This window comes from Lissotriton vulgaris, chromosome 8 (assembly GCF_964263255.1).
Source record: "Lissotriton vulgaris chromosome 8, aLisVul1.2, whole genome shotgun sequence".
NCBI lineage: Eukaryota > Metazoa > Chordata > Amphibia > Caudata > Salamandridae > Lissotriton > Lissotriton vulgaris.
This window is the reverse complement of record NC_141696.1, coordinates 579,806,293-579,831,892: the sequence shown is the minus strand read 5'-3', so window position 1 is coordinate 579,831,892 and position 25,600 is coordinate 579,806,293. Positions and strand designations below refer to the sequence as shown.

The 25,600-nt window shown below is 45.0% G+C and overlaps 1 protein-coding gene across 2 annotated transcripts in view; it reads left to right on the top strand.

Moving 5' to 3' along the window:
- Window positions 1-25,600, top strand: part of ARL13B (ARF like GTPase 13B) — an 836,406-nt gene that overhangs the window by 136,237 nt on the left and 674,569 nt on the right. For both annotated transcript variants that reach the window (XM_086934423.1, XM_086934422.1), the window contains exon 2: window positions 20,123-20,262. In XM_086934423.1, coding sequence (XP_086790549.1) covers window positions 20,204-20,262 — 59 coding nt within the window. In that variant the 5' untranslated portion in view covers window positions 20,123-20,203. The remainder of the gene's footprint in view (window positions 1-20,122; window positions 20,263-25,600) is intronic.

Here is a 25,600-nt window from a genome sequence, read left to right as displayed (position 1 = left end):
AGTAGGGATCCATTAACTTCTATCTTAGTCCTACAACATTCCAGGAGACTAGGGGTATGGGTTTCAACCAGGTATTCTTGAGATATTGGGTACAACCTCTGGCTCTGTCGCAGTACCTGTGGTGTTTTTGGGCTTCCCTCTTTTTTCACACTGGTACCTGGTCCTGTCAAAGCTTATATCTGATGTTCTCTTCAGCCCTTGGCCCTGTTCGCATGATGATTTAATGAGGTCTTACTCAGTCAATCTACAACCTCGAGGCTTGTCTTATTATGGTTATGTTTTAGTTGACTAATCGGGACCTGCTGGTTCCTCAATGAGTAATCTTCATCAGCCAATGGCCTATGCATCTTGAACCTTATTGTAAGTTTTAGAAGTGAGCTGGATTTTAAATTGATAGCAATCAAGCCATCCACTTGTTTTGTTACTAACAGTGAGGGCAATAGTATAATTTCTTCCATTGCTATTTTATAACCGTTCTGCTTACACTATATCTGAGTGCACAGCTTTCTAAACGTTGCACCTACTCCAATTAATTACTTTTTTAAGAGACCCCATTTCCCAGCTAGCTTTCATTAATTTCGAAACATTTGTCAGATACTCTGTGTTCCCTGATTTTGTTTGTGTACTCACTAAAATGTCGCATGTTTTGGGGGTTGGAGTCCCTCCTATACTGGATCATATTACACGACATGCTTGCATTTGCCGTTTATTCAGTGGATGGAATTTGATGCTGTGGAATTTTTGGGGTGGAAAGATGCTGGTCTATCCTTAGAGCACTGCACCCTTCTGTATCTAGTAATCTAATCTGTGGGAAATCATCTCTGACTATCGGATTCCTACACTCAATATCATGCTTGCCCCGCCAAGGAGGCAGTCTAGTAGATTTGTAGTGGGCCTGAGTGGGACTAGTCCATGGTTTACGCTATGTAGTTGGTGGGCCTTGATTCTGAGGTTGGATTAATTTGAAAAACGTGACCTGCTTCAGCCTGCTTGCTATGTGGCAATTCCTCTTGATCGAGGATCTAACTAAACCTTTTAAATCTGCTACCACACTGGTGGAGGTATTGCATTTTATAGTTAATTCACTCACTTCCACATCATTATATCTACTCCTTTGTGTTTTCAGGGTGTTGGATTTATTCCCTTCCTGCTTGGGCCTCCTCTATCGGTAAGGGCCCGTGGGTTACAAAGATGGGGCCTGTTGGATTTAGCACCATAGTGTTAATTAGCTCCATGACAGCCAGAGGTGAATATCTGTTTGTACAGGTAACACCAAAGCCCATCCCCTCCACCCTTGGTTCTGAGAACATTAGATTCCTTAGGACAGGGCACGATGGACGAGTTGGGGCCACTATGATTGAGTCGTGGCTACTGTTGGCAGGAGTAGGGATCCCTGTTGTTCCACAGCAGTATGGGACAGGGAGTCCCCTGGACACATGGCACCTTAAATGTCCTACGCCGCAGGAGGTAGAAGGGCTCTGGGACAGCTTGTCCCCTGGACACAACATGGCTCCCTGAAAGTCACCAGCTAGACTTTGGAGTCACTCTGGTGGCCCTGAATTCAATGGAGCAGATCCAGGTGTCCTTCATGTAACAGGGCAGTCCCTCCAGCAGCCCTTCTACTGAATCTCCCTCAGGTCCAGAAGTGATCTGATTTAGAGCCTGAGAGTGCCACCTTTCATCCCAAGGGCCAGGCTGCAGGGTCATATTAAGGATTTTGGGGACCGCGGTCAAATTTATTATAGAGGCCCCTGTTCAGGAACAGCTTTGAATTAATGATCCAGTTTCAGCTCCTTCGTGCCGTCTTTGCCTACAAGTGCACTAGGCCAAATTCTCAAGTTGGTATATGTATTGTTCAGGGATAGCGACATGTGTTTTCAATATTGTAACCCAGTAGCAGCCCACTAATATTACTGCAAATAATCACTGTGGCACTCACCACTTTTATTTTTTCATATGTGATGTCCTGTTTTAGCCTATAAAACTTTTTAGGTCTTGTTAGAGCCAGTGCATGCGTTGTCTCAGGGGAGACATTTAGTAAGCGGATTTTCAAATTGCTACCCACAGGCTTTTGCCACCCACCAGCTTGCTGTTAAGCGCACAAGCGCGCGCGACGTGCACAGCTGCCTCTGTAATGGCTCATTAAGCCTTATAGCGCGCGCCTGAATCCCCTCCACTAACCCCTCCCTTCTCCCACTCCCTCCTCGTCGGCTCTTGCAGATTTCCAAATTGCTACCCACAGGCTTTTGCCAACTACCAGCTTGCTGTTATTCGCACAAGGGCCCGCGACGTGCATAGCTGCCTCTGTAATGGCTCATTAAGCCTTACAGCGTGCGCCTGAATCCCCTCCACTAACCCCTCCCTTCTCCCACTTCGTCAGCTCTTCATTTTCGTTTCAGTTTCGCGCTGCGCGGATGTTTCACTTTCACAGCCGCGCGGCCATTTCTTGTCTGTTTGGTAACCTGATAAGACACATGCATACCTACGGAATATTAGCTGAAGCTTAACCAATGTATTTTCAGCGATGTATATGCCTTTTGTCTACAACTATGTTTTATAGTTATTTAGTATTCCATTCTTGTAAAAGCTGTAACCCCTCTCCCCTCCTGCACTGATGTGTTAGGGAGCTATGCAAGTTCACGCCGAGCAAAATCATATTTCTGACTTCCACCTTTACCGCTCGGCTGTGTTTGTAGAATGCATAAGTAGGTAACCCCCTGCGCATCCCCGCCACTCTCCCGACTTCTAGAACCTTCCATCTGTCAGAGATGCTTATTGTGCCGGTTTTAGAATCCTCCTTTCTCCGCCATGCGGGTTCCTGAAGGAGAAAAAGAACGCATCATCCCAGAGACAGCCTCGCCGCCAGCCCGCTATCTCCCTCGGGGCCCAGATTGAGACGGAATTAGACAGGGGTAGGAGGTCTGCGCGCTAAGATAACTGCAAAAGGATTGATACTAAACATTGTTTATGTTTATGCTGATAGACCTGTGATTTGTTATATGTCCCGCAAGGGATTGTGTTTGGACTTGCAAAAAAAAAACCCTAATAAAAAGATTTAAACAAAAAAAAATGGATTTTTATGCAAGAAAAAAAAAAGAGATTGTGCCTTGACATCAGTGTGTCGAGTTAAAAAATAAATAAATACAGCTCTTGTTCTCGTTTCTTCATTGCTTCAACCGGCCCGCCTCGTCCACTCTCCTACCCAGTTCTTGTTTGGCAGTTTTATTAATTGTTTCAGAATCTTAAAGCTTGGACGCGCTGACCTATTCCTATTGGCGACACAGCCCGGAGCAGAAGGGAATGTCATTCCCTTAAAGACGCGCTCCCCGCCGCCGGATCGCCTTGGAAGGCGCGGGCACCCTCTGCGTGCGCGCTGCCGCCTGTTCCTTGCTGATACCGGCCCTATCAGATTGACTAAGCCAACATTTATATTCTCGCGGGCGACAGATCTTTATGACTGCTTAATAAAATAGAATGTGATTCCGATGCCCTCTGTGGTCGAGATAAATACCTCTGCTCACAACACCTGTGATAGGCCTGCGTATGGTTTTTTAGGTCGAGCAGACCTAAAAAGCATGCGAAGAATGCTTTGTCTGCTTGACATCTTTTGTTGGCGTGTTAGGGGGAATATGAGACAGCGATCGCCCACGCGCCTCGCTGTCTCAGATTCCTCCTCGAGGGCGCGCACGTCGCCGTGCACATCCCCTGCCTGCCATTCACTCTCAATCACACACAGCCACACTCATGCATGCGCTCACACACATATAGGCAGGCACAATGCATACACACACGAGCGCCCATGCACGCACGCACGCACATACATACATACATGCAGAGACACCCCCCGCACACATACACACACGAGAGCACTGAGGCCCCCCCAGCCCTTTGGAACTTACCGGGCCAATCTCGGGGGACTCCACTCGCAGCACGCTCCTTTCCCGGGGCTCCCACTTGGTCAAGGGAGCCCCGCAACACTTCCGCAACATCCTGCTGGCGGCCCCGGGTCTCTCCACCGCTCACAAGAGCCCCGGGCCGCAAAACGGATTTACGCCTCCTCTTCCGGTCCGAACGCAGCCACGCCCCGTCACAAGGCGACCTTGCCTGACTTCCGGTGCGGCCGCGGTGGGATTCACTGCTGGTTTTTAAAGCACTGAAGAATTAACTAATGTCCGCAGCGCAGTATTGTACAATGAAAACCAGCACATATCTTCAGTGACGCCTTGTTGTCAACTTGTTTTAATATGTGATCGATAAAGTGAGCTCAAACAGCTTGTTTATGCTGTTGTTATGTAAATCGCATATCCGACTTGTTCTACACTAAACAGTCTCATTTCCAAGTTCGTGAAATGGCCTCACGCACGCTTACTGTGCGTAAACACTAGACCACTTGATTTTCTCCCTTAATATGGCGCCGATGCGTCTGACGTCACTCCGTCGATTTCCACTGGCCACTATGCTGAAGAGATTTCCTGTCAAATATGCTAGCTAGTGTCGGCCTGCGCTGAAGCGCTTTTACCTCATATTTCCCCGTACAGTCACTATAATTGTTATTAGTATTCAAACTTAACCGGTTTCCGTAGCACTTGTGTTTTCAGATAACCTCACAGTTTCATTTCTTTTTTTTTTCCGTCTGCCACAGCTCACAACTCACACCTCTTTAATGGAAGAATGCGCTCTGCTTATTCTTCCATTAAAACGCCGTTCTATGTGGAAGCTTTACTTTGACACAAAAGCGTGACCTTACTATTTCTGTTAATCTCTTTTTCAAACCACACGCTTATTTTCTCAAAGGTGATACAATACTTGTATCTTCAACCAGTTTCCTTCTTTTCGCTTTCCACACTTCTTAAATCTTTCAATTTCCTTTACTATCTCCTGACAGTCTTTACTTAAAATATTTTTCACTCCTTCTCCAAAATCGTTTCACATTTCCTTTTCCTTTCATCTCCACAAGCTACCAACTAGCCTTTCATCATTTTTCCTAGTAACTTGCCTGTGTTCAGATGATGTCGCTATTTTCTTTTTTTTTCCGAGAAGGTCTGCTTCCGAACAAAGATGCGGATGCACAGGTATGCACAAATATGTTCCCACATAGTTATGTGCACATACTCGGATACACCCACAGTTAAATGTACATATAAGCACACACTTAAGTGCGCCTTAACATATGCACCTAAAACAGACACACGTGCACACACACCAACATTGGCATCCAAGCGCGCACGCGAATATAAAGCGTATATATGCACCAAGACCTATAAAGACTCACATATATGCGCAAAACCACACACGCACACACTCTCAAATGCATGCACACACACACACACACACACAGACTTAGATAAATGGACACAGACACACAGACTCAGATACATGCACACAGATACAAACACAGTACAAGCACACACACAGGCTCAGATACATGACCACACACACAACACACACGTGCATACACGCACACACACTCAAATACATGCACACACACACACACACATATTCAGATAAAGGCACACACGCAGACTCCGATACATGCACACAGACACTTGACAGTCGTGTCCTGTATTTGGTCTGCGTCTTTCTTAGGTGGACCCCAGGTAAGACTGCAATGTACGTAAAACCTCAAACTTAATTCGCTGTGGGGTAGTTGTCCACAAGTCAATAGCTACAAGCCCTCGACCTCATGAAAGCAAGCCATTGGCTAGCTCAAAACGACTTGAATCAAGGAAAAAGCCCTCAAGGCGTAATATGGGACGTGCAAGAGTAAAGCAGACACGCATTATCCTAACCGCTGACTCCTTCCTCAAATCATATTTATTGTAATAGCTGTGACACTGTTGTGCTTCGAACTACCGTAGGGGAGTGTTGAAAATTGTGTTCGCACAGTATTATAAAATTTATCACGCTCCTGCTGTTCTGCATGCGTCTTCGGATATCTCTAATCAGTGCACATTCAAAGAAATGCTCAACTTTAACAGCTCCTGGAAGCTTGACCCGGCATCTAAAGCGCTACGAACATGAATAAAGCCATAACTATTATTTTTTTTTTCTTCAAAGTTTTTTATTTGCATCAAAGGATCATATAAGCAATAAACAATTCGTTTTTTCAGGAAAGAAAAAAGAAACAAAAATGACAATATTCCATAACTGCATTTAGATAACTATATAACATTATTTAAACAGTGCGAAACATAAAGTTAAGCATCGATAAACATATATTTTGAGAAATATTGCTAAGACATGAATAACCCCCATATTCTGTCAATTTTTCGTCTGGCCTGCAATCCCCTTGAGTCTGCAATAGCGGCTTCCATACTATGGATCTCCTTTACTAAACTCCACCATTCTAAAACTATTGGTGGGTTCTTTTGAATCCATGCTCTGGCAACAATTAACCTTCCACAAGTGATTAGGATATTCAACAGATCTTTAAACCTTTCACCCCCATTGACGCCTACGCAAACATCAATATTTGAGAATAAGAAAGGTTGCTCCAGCCTCTCAGTGATAACCTTAGTTATTCCTTCCCAGTATTCTTTAAGGTGAGGGCAAGTAAAAAACATGTGGACAATATCCGCACCACTCAAATCACATTTAGGGCATTTCGTTTTATCTGAATGATTGTTGTTCGTTGCCCATTTAAGTATCCTTTCAGGCGTGTAATATAATTGACAGATTGTTTTAAACATCTGCAATTTTAGGCTGGAAGATTGAACTGATGTATTTAGGCTTTTAAATGATGTGACAATTAGATCTGTAGGAATGCTCATTGCCAGTTTCCTATTCCATTTCTCTGTTAAAATAGTAGCATCACCGGCCTTAAGATCAGAAAAGAGCTTATAACCCAGGCTTATGATAGATTTATCAGCATCCCTATAGATACAGTCCCATATCTCAGATTCTGAGACTGCAGTGAGTTCTATTTTTTTCACTAAGTAATCTCTAATCTGATAGTATTTAAACCTAGCTATTTCTGGTAGATTGTAGCAAAGTTTCATTTTATCAAATGCCATAAAGCCAAGATGATCATATAAATCCCCCAGAAATCTAATATCAGAGTTTAAAAACATTTGACAGGCTGTGTCATGAAAAATAGTAGGAAAGCCGGGATTGCCCCATAAAGGTGTTTGACTGTGAAAAAGAGATGTATTGCATTTAGCCATAATAGATCGCCAGACACTCACAGTGTCCCTTATGGTCTTAAATTTAACCCTTTTAAAATAGTTGGGGTCATTTATCCTATACAGAAACATATTGACATCTAATCCTAGTAGAAACTTGTGAAAGTATAAACATTTATCCAGAACTGCCAAACTGCAGATCCGAGTCATAAATGCTGACCAGTAGTAAAATTTAAAGTCCGGAAAAAGCAATCCTCCTTGACTAAAGGGAAGTTTAAGCAATGATACAGCACGCCGGGCTTTTTTATATCCCCATACAAAACTGCCAATGATACCTTCTAGTCTGGTGAAGAAGGAATTATTGACCCGCAAAGGGATTGTTCGAAACAAATACAAGAATTTAGGCAGAATTTTCATTTTTATTAAATTTATTCGACCAATCATATTGATTGGAAGTTTATGCCATTTCTTAAGTTGCATGGCAGTTTCTTTTAATAAAGGTTCGTAATTTAGTCCTATGATGGAATCAATATCTGAGCATATTTTAACACCTAAGTAGGTAGCTACATTGCTAATTCCAGGGACTGGAGTAGTAGGTTGGTAATTCATGACGACTTGAGTTTTGGTGGTATTAAGTCTGTAACCAGAAACTAAGCCATAGATGCCAGCTTCTATTAAAATACCTTTCATAGTTTTAGCAACATCTGGGGAAAAAACTGCAATATCGTCAGCATATACAGTTATATCTAATTTATCTAATCCATTAAAAAAAGGGCAGATTAGTGTTTGACGTTGTGGAGCAATTAAAAAAGGCTCTATTGCAAGAGCAAAAAGTAATGGTGATAAAGGGCACCCTTGCCTTGTCCCTCTTTTAATGGAAAACAAAGAAGAGCATTTTACCATATATGAAATCTTACCCATAGGATTATCATATAAAGATTGGATCCATCGTAGATGTTTTCCTTTAATACCAAATGCCTGTAGTGCAGCCCACAGAAAATCCCACCCCACCCGGTCAAATGCTTTTTCAGCGTCTAATAAAATCATACCGAGTGGGGTGTGTTTAATCCGTGCTGCATCGAAAGCTGATATAGCCATGTTAATATGTGCTGTGGTGTCACGCTTAGGGATGAATCCATGTTGTTGGGGAGAGACAAGTTGGGACATATACGGAGCTAATCTAGTAGCCAGTATTTTGGCAAAGATTTTTGCATCGCTATTAATAAGTGAGATAGGCCTGTAAGATCCCCTCTCTTGTGGTGCTTTACCTTTTTTTAAAAAGAAAATAATTTGAGTTAGATTCCACGATCTGGGTGCTTGTTGCCCTTTACCAATAGCACTAATCACATCAACAAATAATGGTAATAATTCTTCAGTGCAGTATTTATACAGTTCCAAAGGAATAAGATCTTCCCCTACAGCTTTACCCATTGCAAGAGATTTAATTGCGCCCCTAATTTCTAAAGGCGTGATCTCGGCCTCTAATTGAGCCGATTGTTCTGGATCTAAGTTATTGACTTTGTTAACATTAATATAATTATTAATACAGTCATCTAAGATAGCAGCTTCCGGTGTATAAAGGGTTTGATAGAAAGAAGCAAACTGTTGTAGAATCGAATTTGGATCGCAGAATAATTGATTATTGTCCCCTTTAATTTCTTTAACTATATTAATGGAGCGATCTTCCGCAACTTTGTAAGCCAATAATTTCCCACTTTTATCTCCATTTTCATACTGTTCTAGATGATATTTTTTAAGTTTATTAATGCTTTTGTCCCTCAGAAGGTTTTTAATTGCTGCTTTAAGCTCAATTAATTTGAAGTTTAATTCTTCTAAGTTTAAAGCATTGTTACAAATAGCATCAGATATCTGGAGTTCGATATCTCTGATTTCGTTTAACCTTTGCTGATTTATAGTTCGAAGTTCTTTGTTTTGTCGCCAAATGTATTGTTGGGTAAATCCCCGTACGCTAGCCTTACACGAATCCCAGACTATCCATGGTAAGCTAGATTGTCTGTTAATATCAATGAATTCTTTTATATGCTCTTTGAGCTGATTTATAAACATCGTGTCAGAAAATAAGTAACGAGGAAAAGAGAAGGAGCGAGTAGTTTTTTCCTCAGTTGTAAGTGTAAATGTTATAGAGATCGGGTTATGATCAGACGTCACCCTTGGATGTAAATCCATTAAACATTTGCATTTATCAAGGATCAAGCCTGAGGCCCATATCATGTCAATGCGTGAGCATACCTTATGTGCAGCAGAATAAAAAGTATAACCAGCTATACCAGGATTTAAAGATCTCCATACATCTTTTAAAAGATGAATTGCTGCCAGATCCACAATTGCAGCTCTAGTTTTCCTCATCCTTTGAAAAGCATTTTTTCTTGTGATATCCAATTTATAATTCATTATGCAATTAAAATCTCCTAACACAATAATCTCTCCACCCCATCCCAGTAGTTCCATATTAATTTGATCAAAGATTATAGGCTCATCTTGATTAGAAGCATAAACTCCACATATTGTAAGTTTGAAATTTCCTAACTTTATCTGCGCTATCGCCCATCTGCCAGCTTTATCGGTTAGAGTCTTAATTATTTCACATTTCAGTCCTTTATGTTTTAAGATCGCTACTCCCCTAATTGAAGCATTAAATTCCGTGCAAACTATTGGATCAAATCCTAATTGTTTGATCAGTTGTTTGTCTTTATAGGCAATATGTGTTTCCGTTAGAACTACTATTTGCGGACTATACATCCTAAGTTCCTCATAGACAAGACGGCGCTTAATTTTGTTGTTTAATCCTGAAACATTCCAGGTTAAGCACTTTATTAAATGCATTCTAAATTATATATTTCCTTACCCATGTAACCAAAAATAATTACAATCAGTGCCTTGTAAAACGTCTTAATTTTTTCTTTGTCCTTTTTGTGTCCTTTGATGCAATTTTTACCCCAAACCATTACCATTACTTCCCTTAACCCACCCCACACTCTGATGCTACCTCCCCCCACCCCGTAAAGCCATAACTATTAGTAGTTATACATTTTTTTAATAAAGGATGTTTTGATTTCAGTTGCTTCTGTGTCAGTGGTCGGGGGGGGAATTGTGCATAATTTATTGTCAAATATGTGAAGCAAGGTGCATGGGGGGTTATCTCATTGTAGTGGGAGATATGCAGCCACACTTCAGAACCAGTTTTCCCCAACACTTATTCTATGAATGAGGTGAGGTTTGAAAACACACACACTGAGGTTTAGGCACACACACACACACACACACACACACTGAGGTTTACACACACATACAGACATACACTCTGCGGTTTACACACACACACACACGCACACGCACACACACACACACACACACGCGGACACACAATGAATAATAAGGTTTCTAACACACACACATACACATCACACAAAAACACACAGGCACACACACACAGACACAATGAAGAATGATGTTTGAAACACACACACACATACACACACACACACTTTTTTTCTATGTCTCCAATGGAATTGTCGGGTATGTGATACGACGGAGACTTCACAGAGTTTCCCGCCCAGGCACGAGGTGACCTTGGTCCCTGGGTCGGACAGGCCACCGGCAACCGTGGCGCCCCCACTCTGCCGCCTCGAGCATTGAAAGTCCCTTTGCCCCGCCGGTCCATTAGGTGAATCGGCGCAGAGTGGAACCAAGCTGTACTTGACCCCTGCCTTTATTAGCGCCTCAGTGTTTGTCTAAAACACGGGCCTGACAAGATAGTCTGCTACCGTGTGACATGGCCCATTCAACAGATAGATGTCCACCGCCACACACCACCGTGGCGGAATCGCAGCCAGCTTAAGTATTTGTTCCAAAAGCAGAAAAAAACGGCATAGATTAATGTCCGAGGAAGGGAGGGCTGCTTAAAAGAAAGGGTGGGAGTGTTTAGATTTGGTGCATGTCTAGAGACATCTTTAATGGAACAACATGTGTCAGTGGCTCGAACAAAAGAACAAGGACAAACAAGCATTTGCAATGCAATAGGTCTCGCATTTGCAAAAGTTTGAGCTATTGGCATTGTAAATGATAAACCTTTTTATCTATGTGTTGGTTTTGAAAACAGATAAATAAATGGCAGTCATTTACAATGCTAATAGCTTAAACTCTCGCATTGTAAATGACAATGCCTTTTATTTATGTTTTTAAAAAGAAACATAAATAAAACACATTATCATTTATAATACCAACAGCCGAAGGGTTTGTGCCGCAGTGGGTCAGTGGCAGACCGTCCTGATTGTTGCTGTGTGTCTTTCTTTCTATCTTCCAGTCTCTTCTCTGTGTGCCCCTGTCTGCCTCTGCCACTGAGACAGAATAATATTGTGTGTCTGCCTTTCTATCATCCTGCCCCTTCCATGACATTGTGACCCTGCCCGCCTGTGTCACAGAGTCACATTGTTCTTGTCTGGTCAGTGTGTCCATGACTTTCTGATGCTGCCTGCCTCTGACTGTTGTTGTGTCTGCCTTTCCATCTTCCTGTCTTTTCTCGGACTATGTGACCCTGTCGGTCTCTGCCTGTCACAGAGTCAGATTATTGTTTTGTCAGCCTGCGTGTCTGTTTTATGACTGTGCGTCCCTCTCTGGCATTGAGGCAGATTGTTGTTTTGTGTCGCCCTTCTGTCTCCCCCCCCTCTTCTATGACACTGTGATCCTGCCTGCCTGCTGCATAAGAAGCTTGCGCAGGAGAGGCCCCGCGACGGGCCCTCTCCTCCAGCCCAGTTACAGGAAACCTAAGCGACAGTTTGATATTTAATCACTTAATTTACGGAAATTGTAGTCTGTTCGTCATATTCGAAATGTAAGTTACGAGTCTCCGAATACAAAGTTGCCTGGCTAATTTAGGCCTGCATGGCACACTCTGTGAGGTCTGTCATGGGATATAGTGGGGGAGATGCATTGAGGCAGCAAACAAAAAAAATAAGAGCAGGTTTGGAAAAAGACCTTGCTTAAAATATCATAACGAGTCCACCCTCCCCTGCGAAAGAGGGAGACGGTGACTGTTGTTTAACGTAATAGTAAACTTGTTACTGGATTCTGTCTACTCGCATGAATGAGGCCGAGGTGGGCGCCTTCCTCCTGCTGACGGTTTTACATTCCTTGTTCAGCTGAAAAGCTGTGGGGCTCAATTTACAGCCAGAGGGCTAATGAGCTACTGTGCCCCGCAGAAGGCCAGCGGGGCGCCTGCCAGCTCTCCGTGTCCCGCCGTGACGGACGGCCAAGCAGCCCTGGGCTTTTCTAGTTACTAGCATTAAGCATGCTTGTACTTGCAGCCACTAAAACGTGAAACTACAAGTTCCAGCCTACATGGAACTGCTATGCTGTCTGAAAACCTAAGAATGACTGAAAGGAAGTTACAGATGCCAACCGAACCACCAGCTGTCTGTTCTCTTAAGTGCTCTCAATGCCCTCGCTTTTGTTAAAGAGCAAATATCTGAAAAGGACTAGCATTGGCCCGCACGAGCGGCGGACTCCTAAACAAAGCTTTAGGCCCCTGTAAGTATATATACATTTTCCCCCACAAATTAAGCGCTGTCCGAGAACCTCTCATCAATAGAACAAGCGTCGTGTTAAATGGTGCTTTTTAGCTGTGGCATCGTAAAGAGCAAAAGGAATACGCAATATGTTAATATTTGCAGACAAATAAGCTTCACAGAACAATGGTGTGATATTTACATAACACTTAACACCGATTTAGCCTTTTCTAAGCGCTAAGAACATTTGTTACTTTTAGTTCCAATTTAAAGCTACTGGATTTAACAACCTCCTACGCATGGAATGCTTAGCTTGCCTTGGGGATTCGAACTCTTATAGCCGACGCCAGCGGTGGTGTAAGAAGCTGTTAAATAAGGCGCAGCCGCTGCTAGTGTGATGTGGTCCGAGGTGTGTCCAGTGAAGGGGCCTGCGGCCCGCAGGATGCAGCTGCTGCGAGCCTTGCAAGGTGGGCAGAGCCTTCAATGAGCTCCCCTATTTCTATTCAGACAAGGCCTACACAGCTTCCCATCAAATAAAATGGGTATTGTTAAACTGTGTAATATGGCATCTCTTATTTTCAGCGCTTAGAAACGGTGGACGTGCTATATGAAGTCCTACAGTTTATGAGGTGTTGCACTGAGATGCTGGCCAGAAGGGTAGGGCCCTATTTTTTAAGGCATTTTCCTTTGAATACAATCACCCTGGAAACACATAGCTCAGAGGGTCAAGTCTATAGCATCAAAACATAACTTTACTGGACACGCCTGAGGCGGAGTCAGAAAAGAGGTTCATTTCTCTACGCACCAGTCCGAGGCGAGGGCTTCTCTAGCCAAAGGGTTGCATTACGAATACACTTCCATGCAATCGAAATAGTGTGCCTTTTTGTTCGTACCAGCTCATTTACACACTTACGATCAAGACGTCTCCCTATAAATGTAATTAACATGAGCAGCTTGCTGCTTGAATAAGGGAAAGTGAAAGAGAGACATGCGCACGTTGTAGGCGCACCGGGAGCGTGCACATTGACGTGGCCTGCGGCTCGTGCCCAGTGGCGGCTCCTTCGGACTTCGTAGTACTCCAATGGGTGCTGCGCAGCTCGTGCGGCCCAGGGAGGGGGCTGCCAAAGAAACAAGAAGAGCAGCGGCTGTGCAGAGACCCCCGCAGACTGGCGAGGGTGCTGAGCCACTACCTGGAGCAGGAGAAGCGCGAATGGCTGGAGAAGAACGGTGGATGGGATGGATTCTGCAATTTTTTCAACAAAAGTAACACGCATCAGGAAAATCAGAACTGTACCACATACAGCGCAATACTTGCAGCTGCTGGAGTCGGACTGGCAGTGAGTTCAACCCCCGCCTACAATGCCCAGCCGCCCGGCCGGGCAGCCAATTGCATCGCGCCCCGGCTGGAAGTCCCGCCTCCTTGAGCACCCGAGAAAGGAGAGGAAAAGTCTTCCCGCGGCTCGGGGCTCCCGTGAGCTTCGGAGAGCCCCGGAGCCGCCTGTGCAGAGGAGAAGCTTTTGTCCCGCGGCCCCGGAGAAGAGCTGCAGAGCCGAGTAGTCACACCGGGAGCAAAGAGAAGTGCTGCGGAAAGAGCCCCGAGGAGCGGGAGCTCTCGTGTAGCCCCCGCCAGCAGAGCCCGGTGAGTGTTGTCAGGTGGGGGGGAGAGCTGCGGCGGGGAAGAGGGGGTCTCTGTATGTATGCGGCGGCCGGGGGTGCTTCTGTGTATGCGGCGGGCGGGGGGGGGGGGGGGGGGGGGGGTGTCTCTGTATGTGTGCGTGCGTGTGTTTGTAGGTGCGCTCCTGCTTGTGTGCGGCGGGTGGGGGGGCGGGTGTGCACGTGTGTCTGTGTGTGTGTGTGTGGCCCTTCCCGCCTGCGTGTGCATGTGTGTGTCTGTGGCAGGGGACGTGCACGGCGCCGGGCTGGGCGTGTGCGCTCACGAGGTAGAATCTCAGGCAGGAGACGCTCGTGACAGTCTGCTGTCCACATTCCCCTGAAAGTGATTACATAAGTTGTCGACCTAGACAGCAAAGCTTCGCTTTGCTTTCGTCTAGGCTCGACCTAAAAATGAGAATTCAAAATATTCCCACACAGTTTGCACTAATTATGTGGTGTGTGTGGCAAACATTTGGAAGACAACGATACTGTTCAGAACGTGAAAAAGACAACGCAAGGTTGCACAGAAACGCCCCATTAGGCAAGTGATATTTCGAGAAAAGCAGAAACATATTAGTTTAAAAAAAGATTTAATATATATTTTTCAAACATCGAAATTTGAAGTGCAGTGTAATAATAAACAGGGGCCACTGGTATAACATTCACAGAACCAACACAAACAGAAGCTATTGGCATTGTAAATGACAATGCCTTTTATTTAGGTTTTAAAAACCAACAAGTAAATAAAAGACATTGCCATTTACAATGCCAATAGCTCTAACTCTCACAACTGCGTTTGGCATTGCTAAATAATGCAACACCAATAGCTCAAACTTTAATAATGCGAGACCTATTGCATTGTAAATGCTTGTTTTTGTTTGCATTCCTAAATGACAGCGTGGGGCAGCCAGAGGTCTTGGGGTCGTCTACATTAGAGTAATAGGCAGGGCTTTAAGTGGGATGAAAAAACTGGGGGGGTCTCTCAAAGGGGCGTCACCAATGGAATTAAGGGCGTGGCTTAAAACCACCTAAGCTACAGATCTGTGCTTAGCCTAGTGTGCAGCTGGACTTGTGTTTTGCTGTTTCGATCATTGCATCCAGATGTCTGATACAACAAGTAACATCATACCTACAAGTCAGTACTATTGGCTTAGTCAGTGGTTGTTTACTGCATAAGATAAATACGCAGCACCTGTGGCTTGTATATAATATTGAAAAAGCTTGCACTTAAAGCCCTGGTGACACCACGACCAAGTTGCTGCTCCTGAGTTTCAAAAAGAAAAGGGAAATCCAGAGAGAAAATGGCTCTCTTGAAGGATTTCCCTTCCCTTACAACGCTCACCTGAAATTACGTCATGCTGTAACTTCTCCAGTAATGAGAAGTGAGCAGTGTGAGCACGCGCTCATCGATGTGCGTGCTGTCACTGGAGTCCGGACAAAAACGGCCCGGCTGTGCCAGGGCACAAAACAGAGCACGATAGAGACCTGTTTCAAGACCCCTTTAAACAAGCATTGGCATAGCCAATAGGTCTCACCTTTGGGACCCTGTAACCTTGTAAGTGTTTAGTCCTGCAACAGTTGATATTGTTGCACCAAGGATATTGTGCTGGTACCTAAACACTTATTAGGTCCCAAAGGTGAGACCTATTGGCTATGCAAATGCTTGTTTTATGAATGTTGCTTGAATCATAAAGACAAACTTTCTCTGCAGAATGTCTGTAATGGACTCTTGTGCAGCACTCTCATTTAAAATAAATTAAAGAGAAACCTATACATACTTTTTCCATTGAAAATGAAAGAAAAAAAATTGCTTTTCATAGAAAGCTTAGTCATCCTCCATATTGTTTTTAATTTTCCATATTTGATGATTTTGGAACCAGTTATTGACACGAGCGTTAAATGGGGTCGCTCTGGTTTATAACTTTGGACTGGTTGAACACAGATTGGTGCTATTTTTGATTTGTGTCATCTTGTTTATTAGTGTGTGATTTTATTTTGGCATATGGAAAAAGTTTGTATAGGTTTGCGATTCTTTTTGTTATCGCTCTTTTTTCTTAAATATTGAGCAGTGTTATGTCAGGATGATACATTGTTATAATTGATTTACAGGTCATGTTTATTAAATATAATATTCTTGTGTGAAAAGTAAAAAAAACTGAAAGAAACACAACCACCAACTGTTTCGGTTTTTTAACTTCGAAAAGTAGCATTTTTGTATTTGCATCTTAAAATCTAACTTTACCATTAAAGAGAATTTTAAATGAACTTTTAAAAGAGACAAGGAAATATTTTTCTACCTTCTCCCAAACTAAAGTTAGCACTTATTAAACGTAAGAAGGCAACCCAGTGTTAGTCTGTGTGAGAAGTAGGCCTTACAACAGTGAAATTAAACAGCATTAGGAGATTTACAGTGGCAGGACATGGAAAACCTAAAGCCACACGTCCTACTTTTTAAACATCATGTACTCTGCCCTAGGAGCTTTTTGTTTTAATTAGCTGAGCAATACTATTACGCCTGGCACCACTGAGATGTGTTCTCATGCTCTTTCTGAAATTGAATACGATAATTGAGAAATCTACAGAATGAAATTTAAATGAATGCTCAATTCAATGAATTGTTTATAGGTTTAGCCTGTGACGGTATTTATTGAATACCTTAAAAGTCAATATTTATTCTATCACTTGGCAGTATTGGCCTTCATTCATTTGTGCCTAGATTCCACCTCTGATGGCCTTAGAGTTCATGACCTGTGGACACAAAAAAAGGAAAACATGTTTATATTTACCTAAAGAACTAAATTGAACATGTTTTAATGCAATTCGATAATCAATTAAAAATGTCTACCACACAAGTTATTAAGTATACAAGAACATGTCCTCTTTTACAGTCTTTTATTTTGAGCACATGGTATGGCCCTATAGGAGTCTTATGCATTAGCTTCTGGCGCAAGGTTTTCCACTTTTTACCAGTCTCTTTTTGGACTGGCCATGTGTAGATTTCTCACTTGGCATGCCAAATGTATGATGGCACTCTCTGAAACTTAACTCTAAAACATTTATCTGCGATTCCCCTAATTACCTTGGTTTCTCCTGTTGCAAAGCATTTCTTAACGTAGTCTCGAGTCTATCAACGATATTGGTGGAATTTAGTTTGATAATTATGTCGGTTTGTGCTGTCGATATTAAATAATCACACTCTTTTGATGAACAGTAAGTAGTCAAGGGGCTTTACTGTCGAAAGATTTTTGACATTTAAACTGCTGCCTTTAATGTACTTTGGGCGTTATATAAAACTCTAAAATAAATAAATGTAGTGGATTATGTCTCTCGACTCTCCAATATGGCTCAGTATGCATCTCTCACATTGATTCATCTCGCTCCTCCCCTTTCCAGCCAAAGTCATCGAGAAGACCGTCAACAGACAACTCTCCGCCTTCCTCGAGACCAACGGATCCCTCGACCCCTCACAGTCTGGGTTCCGAGCAAACCACAGCACCGAGACCGCCCTCATCGCAGCCACCAATGACATCAGGTCCCTGCTCGACAACGGGGAAACTGCTTCCCTCATCCTCCTAGACCTCTCGGCAGCCTTCAACACCGTATGCCACTGCACCCTAATACAGCGCCTCAGCAACACCGGAATCCAAGGAGCGGCCCTGGAGTGGATCATCTCGTTCCTCGCCGGAAGAACCCAGAGAGTCCGCCTCCCCCCGTTCCGATCCGCGGCCACCGAAGTCATCTGCGGCGTTCCGCAAGGATCCTCACTCAGCCCCACCCTCTTCAACGTCTACATGAGCCCTCTCGCAGCCATCGCTCGCCAACACAACCTCAACATCATCTCCTACGCCGACGACACCCAGCAGATCCTCTCCCTCACCAACGACCCCGCCACCGCCATAGACAACCTCCAGGAAGAAGGAATGAAAGACGTCGCAGAATGGATGAAGATCGGCCGTCTGAAACTGAACTCAGACAAGACGGAAGTCCTCATCCTTGGACCATCTCCCTCTGCCTGGGACGACTCCTGGTGACCCCCTGCCCTGGGCACCGCCCCCAAGCCAACGGACCACGCGCGCAACCTGGGCTTAAGCCTGGACTCCTCCCTCACAATGACCAAGCAAGTCAACGCCGTCTCGTCGTCCTGCTTCAACACCCTGCGCATGCTCCGAAAGATCTTCCGATGGATCCCCACCGAAACCAGGAAGACGGTCACCCAGGCCCTCGTCACCAGCCGTCTGGACTACGGGAACACCCTCTACGCTGGAACCACAGCCAAACTCCAGAAAATACTCCAACGCATTCAGAACGCCTCAGCACGACTCATCCTGGACATCCCTCGCCACAACCACATCTCCCCCCACCTGAAAGACCTGTACTGGCTCCCCGTCAACAAGAGGATCACGTTCAGACTCCTCACCCACGCACACAAGGCTCTCCACAACACGGGCCCGAAGTACCTCAACAGCCGCCTCACATTCTACACACCCACCCGCCAGCTCTGATCCGCCAGCCTCGTCCTCGCCTCCGTCCCACGAATTCGCAAATCCACCGTCGGAGGAAGATCCTTCTCCTCCTACCTGGCAGCCAAGACATGGAACTCCCTCCCCACTCACCTACGGCTGACCCTGGACCATCTCTCCTTCAGGAAACAACTCAAGACCTGGCTGTTCGAGCAGTAGCGACCCCCCCTCCCCCCCTCAGCGCCTTGAGACCCTTACGGGTGAGCAGCGCGCTATACAAATTTTGTTGATTGATTGAAGGTAGAATTATTGAACTATAATGGAAGACCCGAGATGTCCTCGAAGTTTGACGGTCTTTGTTAGGCCAGTGGAATGAACACATGTGATTTATTTTGCCACCGCTGACCGTAAGTGCTGCAGTTTAAAAAGCTAAAATCCCACCCGCGACACTGTCTTTCGCAGTTGAGTGCCCACTGCAGTAAACAAAGCCTTTCGTCCGTTGTTCCCCAAAATGAGTATGATTTGTACAAGAAATAATAAAACGCTCAATCCAGTAAAGGAAACCGTGTTCAGGTATTTGAAACAAATATAAATACTATTTGCTTATTTGTTAGTGAAACAGCATGGCGACCCACCTGGCGCTCTGAAAAAACGTGTCCGTGGGTTACTCCCTGTAGGGTTCACAATGAAGTGATGGGAGTATTAAAATGTACTGGAGTTACTTTGAAGGGTAGCAATTTACTTTTGAGTACTGCTATATGAGAGAGTGACAGGCTGCCTTAAAAATAAAAAAAGCAAACTATAAGGTGCTCTTACAGCACGTTTAGAGAATACAATAATTTGATGGGGTCCGTTTATTTTTTGCATGATGCAAATCATACACGGAAATGGCATAATTCGTGCACAGTGGCACGATACCATAGTGTATTGAGTCGCCTAAGATATCTTCGTTTTGTGGGGATCCGAACAGAGGAGGCCATTGCTATTTCAGTCATAATCGGTTGGCAATGGAAAGCTGCGAAATATCGAATTCACTTTATCGCTTTTTTTGAACACCGGAATGTGCAATGTGAGTGGAAGTACATTTTTGATTATTCTGGTTTTAGTAATCCTGCATTCAGACAGTGATGAGAAACTGCAAGTATCCGAATAAAATTACAAAAGCACAACACGGTGACCTGTTGACTCTTGACAAGTTAAGAGCCCCGTGTTTCTCCCTCACCTTTTTAAATTTAGCATGAAATACGGATGCATCGTCTTGTTCTGTGTTTACATTCATGATTCTGTCTCAGGAGCCGTGCCCGAGGTGACTGTGTTTTGGTTACAGCCTGTGTGCTGACTTTGTTTCTTTTCCCATTGCCAGTGACAACAAGAAGCCTGCTTTTCTCCCGGGGATCGGCAGCCGCAGTTTTACCTGGTCCTCGACGTGCCGGGCGGAGGAGGAATGTTCAGCCTGATGGCGAACTGCTGCACCTGGGTGAAGCGGTGGAGAGACCCTGTCAGGTATGGCCGGCCATGGAAACACCAGAATTCTTGAGGCGGGCAAAAAGGTCTTTCTTTTCTTTGAATGTTTGTCGCCTTTATTTAACTGGCTGTTTTCGTTAAACCAACAAATGAAGTCAAAAGATGCATAGCACCAGTGGTCGAAGTGGGGGGGGGGAAAGTAGAGGGACTGTGGGCTGAGCATCCGGCGGGAATAATCCAGGGATTGGGTCAGTGGGCTGAGTCAGAGGTGTGGCTAGAAAGAGCAAAGCATACCAATTATTTTGTATGTTCCGCATTTTCCTGACCAGTTACAGCTTATAACGTTATTTAATGCAACCAATGTATACACATGCTTATTTGATGTTTAATATGAGTTATTGACATTAAAATACATTCACAATGTGGTATACATTTTCAATCACAGACTGCCCCAAATACGCTTATTAGTGAATCATAAGCCTTTAGGATCCAAAATGTAATACAGTGGCTGGTTTTACTAATAAGAACATGTTTCTACCCAAACCATTCCATTTTAGCAGTTTTAGGATAATGAAAGACTAGGGGTAAAACATAGCTTCCAAACCTGTACCATTCAGTTTGCATGCCGCACTGTGATGGCAGGTCATAACTCATGGTGCTAGATTTATTACGATTGTAGGGGAGAGGATGTAGCCTTTCTGGGCAAATCACTTAATCTCCCGTTGCCTAACAAAAAAGATGAAGTGTCCTTGTGTAACGAAACTGGTGCTATGTAAAGCGCTCTGATACTCGATATCTTAGCAAAACTAAATGATCTCTGAGACAAAAGCAGTAATCCACTGAGGTATTCACATTAAATACAGTTCTGTGATCTGTATGGTACAAGTTCTTTGCAGAAGGCATATTAAACCTCTTCACTACAATAGATGAGTCAAAACTCCGATCTCTCTCCAACAGGAAAATAAACCACCAGGGAGATCAATCTTGACTCTTTTATTGTTGCAGGAGAACTTCTGGGTTTACAAGGAACTCTGCATTTTTGAGAGTGTGCAGTAAGTCATTGTGCTGGACAGTCCTGCGGGTTTTGTTACGGAGGGCCGTTTATGCAGCCCCCAGTAACAAAACCAGCCTCCCATCCGTGCAGTCTCCCGCCGATGTCTAGTATACCAGCCTGGCCTTGGTGCCTGGGCCTATTTGTTTTCACAGTCAGACCCGTGATGGGGCTCGGGTGTCACAGAACTGGGCACCTCCAGCTGCTTTTAAGTTATATCCTTAAAAAGGTAAACCGTATGTTGTAAAAATACCACATCCCTGAGCACAGAGAAATACACATTTGATCAAATAAGGAAAACCGCTGATAAGACATGTTTTCCACAGTTATTAAAAAAAAATTCAAACGCTGGATTCCTCTTCCTTTCCTGGTGTCGTCGTCTGTCTGGGTGAGCCCACAAATAAAGGGCAGATGAGACCAAGGGCTGGGCCACCAATGAATTTTGATGTCACCATTGTATTGGTCACAGTGGGAGCAGGCAGCTAGCCGCCTCACTAAAAGAGGTGTAAATCACTGCCGCTGCAGGGCCATCATAGTAGCTGTTTTCGCGTGCTAACCTAAGATCGACGGACCCTTCCGTGTTACCTTGCAGCCACTGACCCCAGATACAAAGGGGAAGGGGGAGGAGGTCATGGGTACTGCAAAGGCCTTCCTCGATCTGCACTACACAGGGCTGGATGATCATATTATAATTTTTAGGTTCGGACCATTCCTGCCATCCTAGGACGCACTTTTAAAATAAAGAAATAGGGGAGCGGACTGTATTAAATTAATCCGATCCGACTCACTTCGACCACTGCATAGTACGCTACCTTGTGGGAGTATAAAGGTCTGTGCAGCGAGATGTATTTCTGAAGTAAGGTTTCTGTCCCATCTTTGTCTACAGATAACCCACAACAACATATTTTGCTCTTTAAAGTTTTTTCTTTCTCTCTTTTTTGTTGTTACTGCCCATCTCTCACTTTGTTTCTTTTGATAGGAAGTTTTTTCTTCTACTTTTCCTTATCGTTTTAATGCTTTTTATAGCCCATTAATTCAATTTCAATTTATTAGTCTTTATTCGGTACTTAAAAAGACACCATAAAAGCACATACACAATATACACATAATATTTAAAAAAATAAGCTTTTCTTTTAAATGGCATTAGAGTCAATTTTCTCTTGTGTTCCTTAACCGTAATGCAACTCGAATGAAGTTTACAATACAGAACAGTGTATGGGCATCTGTGGCTTCCTGTAGGAACTTCAAGGCCATGTTTGCTTGTCTGAGTTTTGTTTCTTTCAGGATCCCTACTAAAAACTTACGCCTTGGGGCAGAGTAAAAGGGACATAGCAGAACAAAGTGAAGGGTATCCTGCGGAGACCTAGCGTCGCAGCCGCAGGTACCCTTCGCCTCCACTGTGAGAGTGAACCCAGGGGGAACCGCAAATAAGTGGTGGAGCATATTCAGTCTAAAACGGGTCATATGGTAACGATCCTGAGCATTATGCATGACCCTCAAGTATGGTTCCATTCCTTGCTTCACTGTTAGTTGGCAATAAGATGAAACAGTGGGCTTGCCTCTTTCCCTCTCTGCCCTAGTCGTACATGACCATTCTGAGAGAAGTTTTTTAACCATTGTTTTATTCTCAGTAGTTAGGGATTCTGGAGCTGCAAAGAAGTTTTTACAGTCAATGTCCTCCATAGAGTCCTTGATGTACTTCAGCCAAGGTATATGAGCCCATTTATCCCGTTTGAGGCAGTCTTTTATAGTTTGTCTTGTGACAGTCGCATCAGGGTTGGTCCAGATTTTAACCCAGGCTAGGAGAGGTTTAATTCTAATCCGGTCTTCAATGTAAGACTCTCCAACTTCCTCATGAATGATGAAGGCCGGGCACTCTGTGGTAATTTCTGAATTCTTCTGAAGAACTTATTTTCTTCCACCTGTATCTGTTGCAATTTTTTATCTATAAAACCCCAAACTTCTGCACCGTAAGTGACCTTAGCACAGCATATTGACCTATACAGATTTAATATTTGCTCTGGGGACCATCTGCCCAGTCTTCTCCCGAACCCCATGATAGCACCTGATGAAGCCGCCAGTTTAGTTGCATGTTTCTCCACCAGGGGTTTAAAAGTCAGTTGATTGTCAAACAGTACGACGAGATATGAAAAAGTCTTAACCTGGCCAATTTTGTGTGAACCGATATGATAGATAATCTTCCCTTTTTCTTTTGGTCCTGTTGACATAATATAAGATTTTTCCAGGTTTGTTGATAAATCAAGTTTGGCCATAAAATCAACAAAACCATCAATCAACTTCTGCAACCCCAAGGGGGTTCTGGCTAACAATACTGCGTCGTCGGCATGAAGTAATACCGGCACCGCGCGATGGCCAATTTGTGGTGAGTCTACCTGTAACTTTAGGAGTTATTTTTCCAGGAGGTTTATATATATAGAAAATAGGAAGGGCGCTAAAATGCAGCCCTGCCTCACTCCGCTAGTGCATACAAAGGGTTCGGTCTTACTTCCCTCTTGGTTATATCTCATGCTTGCAGATGTATTCCAGTGTAAAGTTTGTAGGACATCTACAAGGGGTTCATCCACTCCTAGACTTAGCAATAACGACCAAAGTTTTTCTCTGTTTACGCGATCAAAAGCCGCGGAGAGGTCCATAAACCCCATGTATATATTCCCACTACCAGCGATCGTATATTTTGCTACCAGTAGGTACAGGTTCAAACATTGATCGGTGGTGGATCTACCCTCCCTGAAGCCATATTGAACATCTGACAGAACCTGGTGCTCCTCAGCCCATTCCTGCAAACGGTATAAAATGACACGTCCCAAAACTTTTGCTGTCACATCTATAAGGGATATATGGCGATAGCATTGGGGGTCATCGTGGTTCCCCTTTTTATAGATAGGCACTATAGTTGCTGTTGACCAAGAGCGAGGCAGTCCTGCCACCACTGCCTCATTCAGAACCCTCGTAAGCAGCGGGGCCCAGAGATCTATATTGCTCAAGTAAAGATCAGGGGGTATTCCGTCAGGGCCGGGTGCTTTATTCTTGCTGAGCCCTGCTATTGCCAATTTTACTTCTTCCAGGGAGAAGTCCAATTTTGGATGTTGGGTTAGCCTTGGTCCTTCCCCTTGGGTTAAGTGTCCTGTGTAGTTGGGGGCGTAGCCACGGCGGCGAGCGTAATGGCTGCTCCGCAGTAAAGCTCCTCCAAGCGGGCGCCCGAAAACGGCAAACTGAGATGTAAACTGGTGCTCCTGACCACACCACATGCCAGTACCTGCCTCCGGATGACTGAGGGCCGCAGAAGAGCTATTTCCGAACCGCGGGAGCGGCCGGACGCAGAGACCACGGCGGAGGGGATCTGAAGCCTCCGGGCGTCGGCGCCATCTTCCCTCTGCGCTGGAGCGCCGGGTGAGTCCTGCTCTGCCTTGTCGGCCGCGGCCCCCTCCCCCTCTGTTGCGCTCCCTGCTGGGCTGTCGGGGGCGCCGCTGCTGCTGCGCGGTCCCCGTTTCCCGGGTTCCCCGGTCCCCGTCTGCGGTTGGGGCCTTCGGCCCGGACGTGTGGGGGAGCCGGGGCCTGGAGTACGGGCTCGCGCGGATCTGGGGTGGTGCCTGCGGGACCCTGCTGGGGGTGGACGGGGTGGGTTGCGCGGCTGCTGGGGGGCTGGGAGCATTATCCGGCGCTGCCCAGCGGCCCCGCCGTGCCTCTGTGCTACACGCAACTGCGCTGCCTCGTGGAGCTACACCGTACATCCTCAGTGCACACCCACGATCGAGGTGGCGACATCCTGCACGTGGAGACGACCCGGAGGCGCTCCGTTAGGCTAACTGTGTCTGGCCCACGTTTCATTGAACTGACTCTCCTGGTCTGAGGCCACATCACTTGCCTGTTGCACTTTCTGTACTGCACTTGCCCTGGAGAGGGTTGTCGCCGACCGCCTGCCCTACCATTGATCCCTGCTCTCCGCCACTGTCGCTGCATCTGCGGCCCGCCTCACATCTGCAGCGATGGGGAAAAAAGACCCGGCCCAGAGGACGCTTAATTTTGATAAACCTCCACTGCCTGCCGCTGATCCCCCTCCGGGTGCGGCTCCTGGTGCACATGGGGCACAGGATAATGGCGACACAACATCCATGATGGCCGCCTTGATGGGGGAGATGCGTGCCGGCTTTAAGGCGCTGGACACTCGCTTTGATAGTCTGGAGAAAAAACTGTCTGACATCGGCTCCACGGTGCAGGCTCACGATCGACGCCTGGACTTAGCGGAGTCCAGGATATCTGATCTGGAAGACGGGTCCTCCAAGGCTCTGAAAAGGCTGGAACGGG